The sequence below is a fragment of the Pezoporus wallicus genome, unplaced genomic scaffold, assembly GCF_028554395.1.
Source record: "Pezoporus wallicus isolate ANWC-B61680 ecotype Strahan unplaced genomic scaffold, APGP_CSIRO_Pwel_v1 contig_4309, whole genome shotgun sequence".
In the NCBI taxonomy this organism is placed as follows: Eukaryota; Metazoa; Chordata; class Aves; order Psittaciformes; family Psittacidae; genus Pezoporus; species Pezoporus wallicus.
The window spans coordinates 1,179,524-1,192,861 of NW_026638191.1; the positions used below are offsets into that span (position 1 = coordinate 1,179,524).

The 13,338-nt window shown below is 41.6% G+C and overlaps 1 protein-coding gene across 1 annotated transcript; it reads right to left on the reverse strand.

The window, feature by feature from the left end:
• Window positions 1-512: 512 nt before the first annotated feature.
• IL12B (interleukin 12B) lies at window positions 513-11,255 on the reverse strand. The gene is made up of 7 exons (XM_057409764.1): window positions 9,965-11,255; window positions 7,549-7,630; window positions 5,385-5,666; window positions 4,131-4,248; window positions 2,910-3,103; window positions 1,965-2,110; window positions 513-638 (listed from the first exon to the last, which is right to left on the reverse strand). Exons 2-7 carry the CDS (start codon window positions 7,628-7,630, stop codon window positions 513-515), a joined length of 948 nt encoding a protein of 315 aa, XP_057265747.1. The 5' UTR covers window positions 9,965-11,255.
• Window positions 11,256-13,338: the final 2,083 nt, after the last annotated feature.

The following is a 13,338-nucleotide window of genomic DNA, read 5'->3' on the forward strand; positions in this document are numbered from 1 at the left end:
AATATGTTTTGACTTGGAAAGCTGGGCTGAGAGTAATTTAGAGCTGTCAGAGAGCACTGATCAATTCACAGAATAAGGAAACAGCCATTTCTAGGACTAGCAGAAGCTGCTTATAGCTTTTCTTTCTAATAGCAAATATCTCAGAGCTCTCTCTTACTCCCTTTCTTATTTTACTGGTAGAACTTGGCTGTATATGGGTTGTCTGCTGCATTTGGATGCTCAACATTGATTCAACATTGGCAACAACCAAATGCTCATCTATTTCTTAGGCAATATTTGTAAATGCCTAATGGGGTAGAATCCCACCTTTGTCCATGAACCTACATCTATTGTTTCCTCTCTGATTTAAATGGATTAAATAACCAAACATTCAGGAGACAAAAATGTCTGTGAGGACTACGAGGAATTGTGAAACAAATGAATATTTAAGAAGCAGAAGTAGTTCAATGGGCACCTTACTCTCCTAGGTAAGGAATCACCCCTGCTCCTCCAGCAGGAGGTTCTGTTAAGTCTTACCTGCAAAGTGAAGACCACTCACTCCAGGATGAATTGTAATAGCGATCCCTGGCTTGCACAGAGATCTTCCTCTTTGGCCCAGCCACTGGAATCTGAATGGACTGCTCATCAGTGCCATAGACCTGAACAGGGCACAGCTCCATCAGCAGATTGTAAAGGTCAAGCAGAACACACAATAAAGTGCCAGACAGACTGCAACAAGCACATGTAACTTGAAAACTCCACTGTCAGTCTGTTGTTTCCAAGGCACCAGTCTTCACCCACAGATACCAAAGTCATGAGGACTTGTGAAATCTTAAGCCTCAGTAAAAAGAAACTAAAAGCCCACTTTCCACTGGAGTTAGTGTTGTAAAGTGATCCAACCCCCGAACTCAGTCATTAAAACAAAGGGTTAACTTGTTTATCTGGGGGTTTCTCTTTTTTCTTCTTCTTCCAGAGTGGGAACCCTAAAAGACAGACGTTGCTGCTTTTCAGTATCGCTGAAATTTCCACTGAGGGCTTGTGGCTGCTGCAAGAAGCACTCCCCGCTTCTCTGCTCAGGGACAAGGAGCTCAACTAACGCCACTAAAATCAAGGAGTCAGCACTAACGGGAATAGCCCCATCTGCCGGTACACGCTTGCTGGATTGGGTTTTTTTTCACATGAAAGAGGACATCCTCTAGTGTCTGGTTTACAAACTGGAGTGCTAATTACATCGCTTTACTTTTCTGACTGCTGGACCAAGGAAGAGCAACACTGCAGTTAAGAACCTGCGCTGTGGTCCACTGATTTGTATGTTTCTTTCCAGTTCTGCTTTTGATTTGTCAACCTAAGCAAATTGCCATACTGCTGTCATGTACCCTTCAATGTGTATCCCATGAGCATGAGCAAATGAAGCAAAACCATTTTGTGATTTCAGACTAACACAGAGTAGCAATGATTAGTTAACAATTAACTGATAACTGGAAAGTTAGTGCCCAAGACGTCAGTCTGCACCAATCCACACAGAAATGCTACCAAATGGGTCACTGGTTCCTTATTTGCCAAGTCACCCACAAAGAAAGTCTGAGCTACCCAGGTAGAAACAGCACACAAGGAAACCAGTGCAACAGATCCTAGACTTCTTGGTTTGGAAATGGGGATTTTCCCAAGTTAGGACCCACACAGCCTACTAATGAATTAGTAATCACTTTTCTCACACAAACACAGCTATGCAATGCTGGGCACGATTTTATCTTCCCAGTGACATCAGCACTGCATCCACCCCAGAGTGTGTTGTTTGGATCTTACTGCTCACAGAACTAGGAAGAGGTCTCTTTGTGCCAAGACAGTACCCTGCCACATTTGGGTCTCAGCACCCTTTTATATTATCTTTTTAATTTTAGTCCATAATTCTTGCATACTAAGTTTATATTATTTATACTGTCTGTTCCAGCAAGAAAATTGTGTTTCAAATGCTGTATCTCTACCTGGCTGTTGCGTTTCTTTGTACTTTCAACTTTGACCCTGAAAGTCAAAGGGAAGTAGGACTTAGGTGTGCTCCATGTTCCGGGATAGGTCCAAGTCACTGTTCCATTTGTAGCCACATACTGACACTGGGGTGGGTCAGGTTTTACTGCAAGAGAAGATACAGAGTTTGCATTAGCGGCATAATACTAGATGTTGGTATACTACTGTTGGTAGTTTTATAGGAGTCATCTTTTGAGGGCCCTCGTGAGATTAAAAGAGGGGTAGACATGATGGATATGAATTGCCTTGTATGCTTCTTATGAAAGCTTAAGCACACTCCCAGAGTCTCTCCAGGTTAAGATCCTTCTTTTTCTTTGCCCAGAGGGTTGCAGAGGGCTCTGTTGGACACAGAGGAATGTCTTTAGGCCCTGCTGACTGTTAGGACATTCAGCAAAGCATCTGTTTCCATAGGATCCTGCTTCCTTTTCCTGTGCCCTGTGGCATCACGGACACAACTGGTCCTCTTCTTTCCTGTCAGTTTCTATTACCCTGCCCTGGATGCCCATTTGTAAGAATATATTGGGGGAGAGCATTAACCATTATCCGGGTAAATCTGCAGTTCTCAGAGAAGAGGCTGCTGGGTTATTGGCTATTCTCTGACTTCTTTTGTATACCCCTTACAAAACATCTCCATCTAATAAAGAAGGCTACAGAAACATCTGGGAGATGCAGTGTTTGAGGGTTTGAGGTCACAAGCTAGGAAAATGTTGCTTCTTCACTTCCTCATCCTCTTCCAGACTGCTGCTATGATTTGTTTTCCCCTGTTCCTGTAACTGGGGGCTCGATACAGATTTACAGTAGAGCAGGGCAGGGATTCCCAAGCTTGGTTTGACCAGCTCCCGTTGTTAGTTCCACTATTGGCAAGAATAAAGCTAAGGCTTAATCATGATTCCTGATGTACTCACTGATATCTCTGATGAAGAAGCTGCTAGTGTAGTTCTCATATTCCACCTCATCAATGACCTCCAGGAACATCTCAATTGGCTCGTGCTCTTCAGCAAAGGGACAGTAGCTTTCTTTCTGGCACTGGGCTGTGTATTCAGTCACTGATATGTCAGTGTGAGCTACAGGGCTGCTGCAGATTACGTCTCCTTGAGAGCTGAATACAGAACAGAGAAAAGTACTGGAAATGCTGGTTTGTTCTGAGAATTCGTTGCCACAAGAACACCATATAGTTGGTAAGGTAATGTTCTGATGTTGCCTGGATCATTTTATGGCTGTGCTTCAACAGCTGAGGGACAGTGGGAGTTCTTAGCTCTTACATTTTCAGTGCTGTATTACATATTAATGTAAATCACAAAAGCCCCCCTGCCTTAGCAGAATGAATTAGGGTTTAAACCTAAACCAGGATATCTCATTCCTTATTACCAATGTCCCATGACAAGCTCTAGTATCTTACTTTGTTCCTTAGCCCTTTCCAAAGCCTTGCTGGAACAAATAAGAGAAGGTTAAAATATATCCATTGGGAAATAAATAACAAAAGCCACCTATAAAGTACTACCTGAATCCAGTTCTATTTTTGCATTCAGCAAAATAACCCCCTTTGCAGTTGTTTCTTCTTTAACAAACTGAAGTGACGTTTGTTTAAGCCCTCCATGTTTTGGAGAAACCCCCAAGAGTAGTGGGAGGCAGGAAATCCCCATAAGGTTCCCCTCACATATTTCCCCTGCAGGTTTCTGTAGCCTTCCTCAACAGAGACTCGTCAGTGGCATGTGGCTTCTGCAGTGGGTGCAGTCTCCCACTCCCCTCATTGCACTGGATCTGCTGCGAAGGGACTCAGTACTACAATTGTTTCTGCTTTTGGCTCAACTTCCTCTCTTTCCCCAGCACGAACTGGTTTGTTATTGCTTAAGTTACTCTGTGGCTGTACTGTAGCAGCTGTAACAGTCCAGTGGGGGCTGGTCCATTTTCAAGCCTTTATTAATTTCTGAGCAACTTCCATGCCCTTACTAAAGTTAGTCCCAGTGATGGCTCAAAACATTTTGCACATGTTCGGACTCTGGAAGAGGGATTCCTTGCCTTCTACATGTCCGCAGCAGCCCAAAATCCAGGATCTCCTATTGAGAGTAACACAAAGGGCGTTCCAGCCTTACTATGAAGTTGTTAAGGAAAGTACAAGCTTTTACCCTTTTAGACTTCTGATTGTGAACTTCACATTTGGACTCTCATTTTCTGTCATCCATGAACATACGAAAATTCCAGAGTAGTTCTTTGCCTCACATTTTAAAAACGTCTTGTTTGGCTCTAGATGGAAAAAGACAGAAAACACGATTTATTTAGTCTTTTTGCCAAAGAGGTCCAAGCAGAGAGAAAACAGTGATTCAGTAGGCTCCCATCTACTTTGGTAGCTGGTGGGTACATCAGCAGACACAGTCTCATACTGCCCTTGGGCAGCCACCTGTAGTTAAAAGCCATATAACCAGAGTTAGCAAGTGGCTGGAGGCTGGTTTACATGGGCCCACATTAACCACATCTACATGACTATTAACAGGAGCTAGAGCACACCCCAGCTGTTGCAGATAGCTGTCAGTAAGAGATTTATATAGGCAAAGCCACTGTTCCTTTCAAAAAGAAACATTGGCGCTATTCAGTTGGTAAAGCTCTGTATTTATTATGCCGTGCATTGAGAGTGCTTGCAGTGGATCATCTCTCATCTTCACACACTAGGGCACTTTGTGGGGAATGTTTCCAGTGTGAGAAGTGAATGAGGCCTTAATACAAGCATGTGTTTTGTTTCTGCTGCCCAGCACTGCAGACTCTCTATATTGCACCCTGGATGTAGCTGACTGGCAGATCAGCCTACTGCATCTGGCATATGGGTCCAGGAGTCAGGGAAAAAGCCTTGGAAATTCCTAAGTTCTTGGCACAACACTAAGGAACTGCAATATGAGACGCAGATGAGCGAGGTTCATGCAGAAAATGCAAAACATCACAGGCTTGTCCAGTGGGTTAATTGTAGATGGAGAAGACCAAACGACAGCACTTAAAATCTAGGTCAATCCCTGGTCATGTCAAACCATGTAGCCCTGGCTTTGCAAACTCTCTCCTGAGTGCTGGGTCTGTGAGATGAAGGCAAAGCAAGTCACTTGATTCCCCACCAGAAAAGCAGTGGCATAGTATTAATGTTATCCTGATTCTAATCATTCCTAGAGAGTCTAAATTAATCCCATGGCAACAGATTCCTATGCTGCTCATCAGCTGCTCCATGCACAAACCCACAAAAGTAGTGCTTTTTCCTTCACTGTCAGTAAAACATTTGAAGAGGACCCATTTTAAAGTAGATGTTTCTGGCACATTTCTCCAGAGAGCTCCCTCTGGACCTCATAAAGTTCCAAGGCACAAAGCTGAACAAGATACATCACAGCATATGATGACCGTACCGTCAAAACTTTTCAGAATTGACCTTATCATTTGCCCACTGGAGTCTATTTTAGTTACGAGGAAGAAATCATAGCTGACGACTTCATGGGTATCAGCTGTCAGACAGGTATAGTTGCCAGCATCTGGGAACTCTTTCACTTCAGCAATCAGAGTCCGTCCAGTTCCTTTCAGCTCGCTGTCCTTTTCCCAGTACACTGGCAGTGTCTCATCAGATGTGTTACAGGTGAGCTCCACTCTTTTAGCTGGTGTCTCATTATTCCACTCTGATTCTATGACGTACACTGGACATTGCAGAGAAAGACATGTTAGCAGCTACTCATACCTAACAATATAAAGATTGAGCTGAGCCCTTTTTTCAGCTCTACTTTCCAGGAAAACCACTAACAAATCTCTGGCTTTCTTGCCCAAGGCCTCACCATCACCTGGAAATCTTAACTACAAGAAGAGGTTCAACTTAAAAAATCTATTGTGTCTCTAGAACCTGCTGATCAATAGGGCTGACATTTTAACGGAAGAAGTGATTCATTTATTTTTTTTTCCATGTTCTCAGAGAACCTTACAGCAGTTCATAACCATAGGAAGTAGGCACGTACCTTTATTTTAAAGGTGAGGATGCCAGGACACACTGAGCCCAGGTATTCCTTGGGCATGTGGCATGTGGCCTTTCCTCACAGAATGGCATGTAAAACTACTTTGTGGATTTAGAGCTGAGCTATGATTCTTTGCCTTCTTCAGCATCAAAGTCTGTGAGAAAGCAATGAGATAGATGGGAGCTCTGGGCAGGTGGTTTGTATTTGCCTGTAGCTGTTGTTGTTTTCAATTTTCCGCAGGGAACAATCTGTGTTCCTATCACCCTGGTCCCAGTGGAGCAATTACTAAGAGATGGGGTATGACTGAGCTGAGCTACAGCAGAGCCAAATGGACTACAACTGAGGTCTTTTAACTGCCATCTGGTAATTCTGAAGAGCCTTGTTGGCCTTTCCAAATCAGAAGACATACCACATAACAAAATAATAATCCCATTAAAGAAACATTATCTTCTCTTGTCTCTTTGCTAGAGAACTTCACCTACATTTTTATGTGGCATCAGTTCTCAAAAGTAACTCTCATTGCTCAGATACACTACTGCTGTCACAGGCTTCCCAGCCATGCTCAGTGACCTCAGAGACTCTTCTACATGAAAGAAACAGCAAAAATTTGTTTCTTAGTGTGTCAAGACCACAGCAAGGCACAGCTCAGGAAATCAGAGTTCTGAGATCTTTTCATCGGAGCACCTCACTACCAAAATGAGAGCTTTAAGACTTTATTGCTAAGAACACTTAAGAAATACATGTCAAACACTGAATCTAAAATGACAGAAAACATGCAACTCCAGGTAGCTTGAAAGCTTACCAAACTACTTATGGACCTTTGAAGCACAGGCAAGGTAAATCTTACAGACTTCAAGCACAGATTATTCTCGATACTGACAAACACAGTTTTCAGCATCATAGCATTGTCCAGGGAACCCACAGGATAAATATTTTTTAAATGTAAAGATACAGGGAAAAGTAATTGAATTAGTTGTGGAAATTAAAACACAATCAGATTAAGAATGCTTTCATCATGTTGATTAGGGTCCCTTTTGGATAACTGCATTGAAGACAGAATGGATTATGGAGCTACACTGGGTGACTAGGAACAGCAAATTTATTAGCTGAATTTAGCCCAATTTTCTGGTAAGTTATTCAGAAGGTTTGCTTATTACTGACTGTATTTTTACAAATGTATTTACATTCAAGTTGTTTACCAGAAAAATTGGATAAGCCACTTCTAGGTTTTAGGTTTTACTATGAAATATTCTTTTTGACAATTAAGTCTGCACTTGCTTATTTGTGGGCTGTTACCTAAGTCACAAGATGATGTTTCTGCTTCCAGACCTCATGACTGAAACAAGAGAGTGGGAAATAAGACAGTTTCTAATGCAAAAATTCAAATGGCCTTTGAACAACATTTTGGGACTTCAATGCCAGTTAGGTGGCTAGTTATTCGCAAACAAACAGGAAGAATTTTGGCCTAAGGTACTATATCTGATAAATGCTGTACTTGTGAACAAAAACATAACTCTGAAATACCCTTGTGTCCTACAGCAGCTGCAGGTCTCAGTAAGTGAAGACTGCTTACCATTTTCCCTCAGTTTCCATTGTGCTTCCAGAAGGGCAGCAAAGGAAAATAATGAAAGTATGGCAAATAGTAAGTGAGACATCTGCAGGGAAAAAAACCAAATTACTAAACTTCATTGAGGATTACTGAGTGTGTACAGAAACCAAGCCCAGTGCTGGGCAGGATAACAGCAAAAGAGAGTCAGTTCCAGTAAAGTAAGAACTCTTAGACTACATGAACATTGGAAATTAGGTTTGTACTAGACTCAAGCTGAGATTTTGATCTGCTGGTTATTGACACCACAAACCGGTTTAGAGAAGAAACCACAGAACTTAGAGGAAATTGTTGTGTGCATAGGTCTTATGTGGTCAGGAGCTCAGAAGCATTCCCAAGTCCTTCAATTAAATATTCCCCAGGCAAGAAAAGTCTTGCTGTTGTCACTGAGGCTGCTTGCGTGAACAAGGCATTCACTAAAGGATCCATAGACATTAAATTCCAGTCATACAAAGCTTATATTTCTTGGTGTATGTACATGTCAGTAGTCCTTCTAAAGCAAAGGATTGCAAATAAAATGAAGGACCAGCTGAAGTGGTTTGCTGGACTGTATTCTTCCCCACCTTGGTGAGAACAAGTGACAGCAGTGTCAGTAATGCAGTGTAGAGCTGGTGTCAATACTGACACATCCCTAACTGGTGCCAGTTATAATACGCACCTGAAGCTGGTGGATTAATTTTGCAAGCAATTTCAGGTAAAATTCCTCTTGGATTCAATGCCACAGCTATATTTGCAGAGACAGCTGGGTATGTATAACATTGTAGCTGTGTTCATTTGAGACATAAACATATCTCTCACATGGGAATATGCAAGTATGTGGCTGTATATACAATATATAAATGTATATTTGTCCTGACTGAAAAATACAGCTAGAGCTTTTCATGAAACAGAAAACATACTTGCCAAATACTGTAGTAACCACTGGGTGCATAAAAACCTTTGACAAGTTACAGTTTCAGACCTTTTCAACTGGAGATTAAACCAAATGAACAGGAGTATGACTTAGAAAAAGAATGCACATGAAAAACACAAAACTAAGTGGTTTGGGGCTTTCTTCCTCGCAAACTAGCCTTTTTCAGTGAAAGGGGGGGTAGTCCTGATTTCTTCTCATATGCCATGAAACATATTCATTTGGGTTTATGGAGGAAGAGTTTGTGTGTATTTGTACATGCTCCAAATCTGTTGCTCACTGGCAGCTTCTGCTATTATTAGCAGTCATTAACTGTGATCAAAGTCAGCTGTCTCTGGACCAGTGCTATGTCATCTGATTTTGAACCCCTCACAACATAGCTGTTAATGGGATTAGAAACTACAAGTATCCGGAGAGTATCTACGAGAGGAACTAGCTCACACTGCATCTATACTCAGAGAGAGGCACTACTCTCAGCGAAAAGCCAGATACTATCAGGCAGCCTATCAGCAGTTTATTGCTTCATTAAAAGGCAAACATTCTTATCTCCTTTCCATTGCAGGCAGGATTGCCTGTAATTTGTGAAAGAAAAACACGTTTTCAGCTTTCTAAAAGACACTAATTTCTTTCATTGTAACATGGCATCTATCACTATGCTGGTATCTGAAATACAACTAAAATCTGGAGGAGAAGGGTATAAAACATGCCTTCTGTTCTATATCAGCCTTTCATAAAAACTGTAGCTTGAAAACAGACAAGTTTCTCCTGCTTTTAGGGAGAAGATTCATAATTCAGGTTTGGACGAAAAACAAATATTCAAATTTTCATGGAAAATTATTCCATTTTTGAAGATAGAGGAAGAACATCCCCCCCCCCCCCCCCAAAAAAAAAAAAAAAATTACTGCAAAATTAAGCAGAGATAAACTCAGTTTCTGAACATCACTAATCAGTGCACTTGCCTAAGCACTTCATAGATGAGGAATGTGCACCAGCATCGTAGGCTCCCTGTGCACTGGAAGCAGGAGGTGCTGTAAATGGGCACAGATTCCTTCACTGAGGATCACAAAATGATTTATGTGAGGAGGGACCTCTGGGCATCACTCTGGCCCAGTCCCAGCTCAAGGCAGGGCCAAGTCAATGGCACTGCATGTTTTTTAAGCCAGAGAATGATCTGACCATAACTACGTATTTGTCAATGGACACACCCCGGCAAAATGAATCCTGGTAAGATACAAAAGATTATTACCTCAAACCATCAGCTGTTCTGATAGATAACAATTCTATGAGGTACATAGATACACATTGCGTGCTTAACTTCAGGCACAAAAGCATATAAATACTGTCCTGTGAAAAATGTCACTACTATTTAAAAACATTTTAAAATAAATAATTCTAAGTTTTCATTAGCTGCACCTGAATCAGTTGGTACCAGATTTGTGTTGCCCCAGTGTTAGAGAAGAAAGGAATTCTCACCTTTTCCTGCGGTGCTTGTTAGCTGAAGTTGCCAGACAGGTTGGTTTTGTGATCTGAAGGAAGCAAAGTGCTGGCTCGCTTATAAACACTTCTAACTCCGAAAGGAAAGGGATGCTCCGTTTCACCGCAATACCACAGAATTGCAACACGTGGCTTGGGTTCCTTTTTTACATAGTGGCAGAGCTAAAGCAGAAAAAAAAAAAGAGCTGGGACTCCCAGGTAAACTTTAAAGAGGAAATGAGATGATGAGATTGTTACAGTGACCTTTATGGCATGCCAGAGGCATTTCCTTTCCTGCCTGATTTTCTGTCCCTCTCGTACAGCCTTGTTCATCATCTGAGGAAGAGTAAATACAGACTAAATAAACTTCCAAAACTGTCTGATGGGAAATATTTTATGAAGACAGAAAGAGAAAGTTAAATAAAATAAATCTATTTCTACCTGATAAGCACAAAAGAGATAATTACATGAAATAAAATCCCATCTACAACAGCAATCAGAAGCTAAGGGGAAGTTAATTTTTAACTGCTGTTTTAGGATTGCATTTAACCTAATAATTGAGACTTGGGCTAACCAAAAATTAAACTATTAGTTCTGGCTCCCAGATCAAAATCTGATGTGGTCGCATTATTTCATATTGCAGTTTTAAAATATAACCTTTTTTTTTTTATGACCTGATGTTCCATTGAGACCTGTCCTCAAGCATAACAGAAGCCCCACACATAACGTACACTTTGAAAATGAGGAAAAACTTTCTATTGATTTTTTTTGTTATTTGTGAAGCAATAGAAAGCCATTCACTTTGTAAGGTAAACCAAAACTAAGTTGTTGTTCTAGCCCTGTTCCAAACCTAAGATGACTGAAAAGTTATAAGCAAGAAGAAATACATTGCTTATAAAATCAAAAAAATGGCTTGAAATTCAGCCTGACATACTTTTGGAATTCATGAAGAGACACAACTCTACCTTGTGGGCTTTCTAGTAGCAGGAGTATTCCCATAGCCCGGAGATGAAAGCTATAATCTAGTAATCTTACAACAAATAAAAGGGTGCCTGTCCCTTCTGCTGTAGGCCGTGGTCTTTGGAAGTCTTCCTCGCGAAGAACCAACACAAGCATCTGCCATATGTTGCTCATTTGGTCCTTCCAAATACGGCAAGAACATAAAACAAAAGGAGAAGCAACATAAATTAGCAGCGAGATAAACTTATTATGAACCCCAGCAGTTCCTGGTGCATGGGGTTCCTGTTTATTGTCACACATCTGGGAGGCAAACAGCTGACAGGGTGGCACGCTCTAAGGTTGTGTCAGGATTCCACATTAACTGTGCTGAAAGCCTTACACAAACATACAACATTGCCAGTGGAATGCTCTTCTCTCCTCAGCCATCCTCTTCAAGCACAGCCTGAGTAGGATTACATACACCCTTGGCTGCTGAACTTTAACTTCCACCTGACTAAACGCACAACTAGATCATTGCAATCTCAGATGGGCCTAACAACTTCCTCGCCAAGCCCAGCGTACCCAACCTGTTACTCAAACATGAGTCCAGATTTCCCCTTGCTAGAGCTCACGGCCAGAGCCGGCAAAAGCAGAGCGAGAGGGCTGAAGGTTGCGAGCGCAGCTCCTGGAAGCAGATTTGAAATGGTGGCTTTGCCATAGAGAAAAACTGCTCCCCTCACATCCTGTATACTGAATCTGGATCAAAGTGGCTTATTGATTTATTCATGACAGAGAACTGACCAGCAACAGTGAACTCTTCATTCCAGATCCATATCAACAGTACAACAGACAAGCCAGAGTACTAGAAACTTCCAAACTGTTAATTAATACCTATAGGTCTCTACCCTCCACTTATCCCAAAAAGCTCTTCTCTCACCCTTCCACACATATACATGGTCTTACACACATATTGAGGGGACGTGTGGGTTACAAGCACATGAACTGTCTTTGCGTTTGGCTGATGTTCATCTTCCTCTCCTACATGATCGTCTGGGACAAATGTCTTCCCAGGCAGTTTTGGATCCTCCATTCACGTACACTGTTTATACTCCCACTCCTACCCTAACATCTATTGTTATCTAGGCTAGTTTGCCAAAGGTGGCTCACACAGACACTGACAGTTCCTCTGCTGGTGTTGTTACACTGATGAGAAAGAGAAGATGGCAGTCTGAGAAGGCATGCTGAGAAACATGTGGCAGAAGTGGCTTGTGCACAGGCAAGTGAATGGTATTCAAACTGTTCCAGGTGAAAATATTGTCTACTCCTGATCCTGGTCCCTGACTACCTTTGAAACTCACATCAGCAGGAGGCTGGGCTGTGCATCATGTTCCCATTCATCTGCTTTTCCTTCCAGTGAAGACCTTGTAGCAAGGGCAGGGAGGAAGCCCCATTGAGCAGTGACACTCATTTCCCTTTGCATTCTTAGCCTCTTATAAACGCAACCTCTGCAAAGCACTTAAGGCAGCTCTCCTTTCACAAATGGGAAAGACCCCAGGCTGAATCTAAGCTAGGCAACATTTTTTTTCCCATTTAAGACAATTTTCAATATCCAGAATACACTTCTGTGATAACACACGAGTTCAACAGCAAGTTAGCAACGACCAGGAAAACTCGAAAGCTGCATTCAGTCACTGAGCAGATAAATAAGGGCACAAGTAACCTTACATACATGTTGCCTACTTCCTTCTCAACCCATCTTAGCTTGCCAGTTTCTTACTTAATCAACCATGTATTATAGCTTTTGTTTTTTGACTGTAATGTCACTAATGCATAGCATAAACATCCACCCAACCTGATGGTAGTCTTTAAATGCCTGCTCAGTTCTGAAACATGAATACTTAATGATTAATATAAATACATACACTTCTTTAGAGTGTGCACATACATGAAGCCTACAGAGCTGCCTTAGCTCAGCTATTGCTACGGGGCAAGTGAAGTAATTCAGTACCCAAGTTTTATGTCAAGAATCTTAGATGCCAGTTATGAAGCACAGACACATCTGTGTGGAACTTCCATGATGGGATAGTTTGCTATGATCCATCAGAGGAATTTTTAAATATTAAAACATAGAGATGGTGAAAATATCTTTGATGACAGTCTGGTTTTCCATTATGAGCTCATATATTCTTAAGGGGAAATTTGGAGGAGAGCAGCTTCTCTCCAATTATTTTATCCTACTTCCCTTATGATGCTGAAAGAGAATGGTGGAAACTCTATGTCCATGTTTTGCTCTCCTCTAATGCAATGGAAACACTCTTTTTCGGCAGGAATGGCTTGTTTGAAAATGCTTTTCCTTTCTTTTGAATGACAGATGATTTTTGCTTTTTGGAATGACACAATTATTTTACCACAACCCAGGAAAAAAAAAAACCTGC

Coding starts and splice junctions, on each gene's coding strand:
- IL12B (XM_057409764.1), bottom strand. CDS start 7,630: ATGTCTCACTTACTATTTGCCATACTTTCATTATTTTCCTTTGCTGCC. Junction 5,667..7,548: donor ATGGAAACTGAGGGAAAATG/GTAAGCAGTCTT, acceptor TGCAATGTCCAG/TGTACGTCATAGAATCAGAG. Junction 639..1,964: donor CAAAGAAACGCAACAGCCAG/GTAGAGATACAG, acceptor TGCCCTGTTCAG/GTCTATGGCACTGATGAGCA.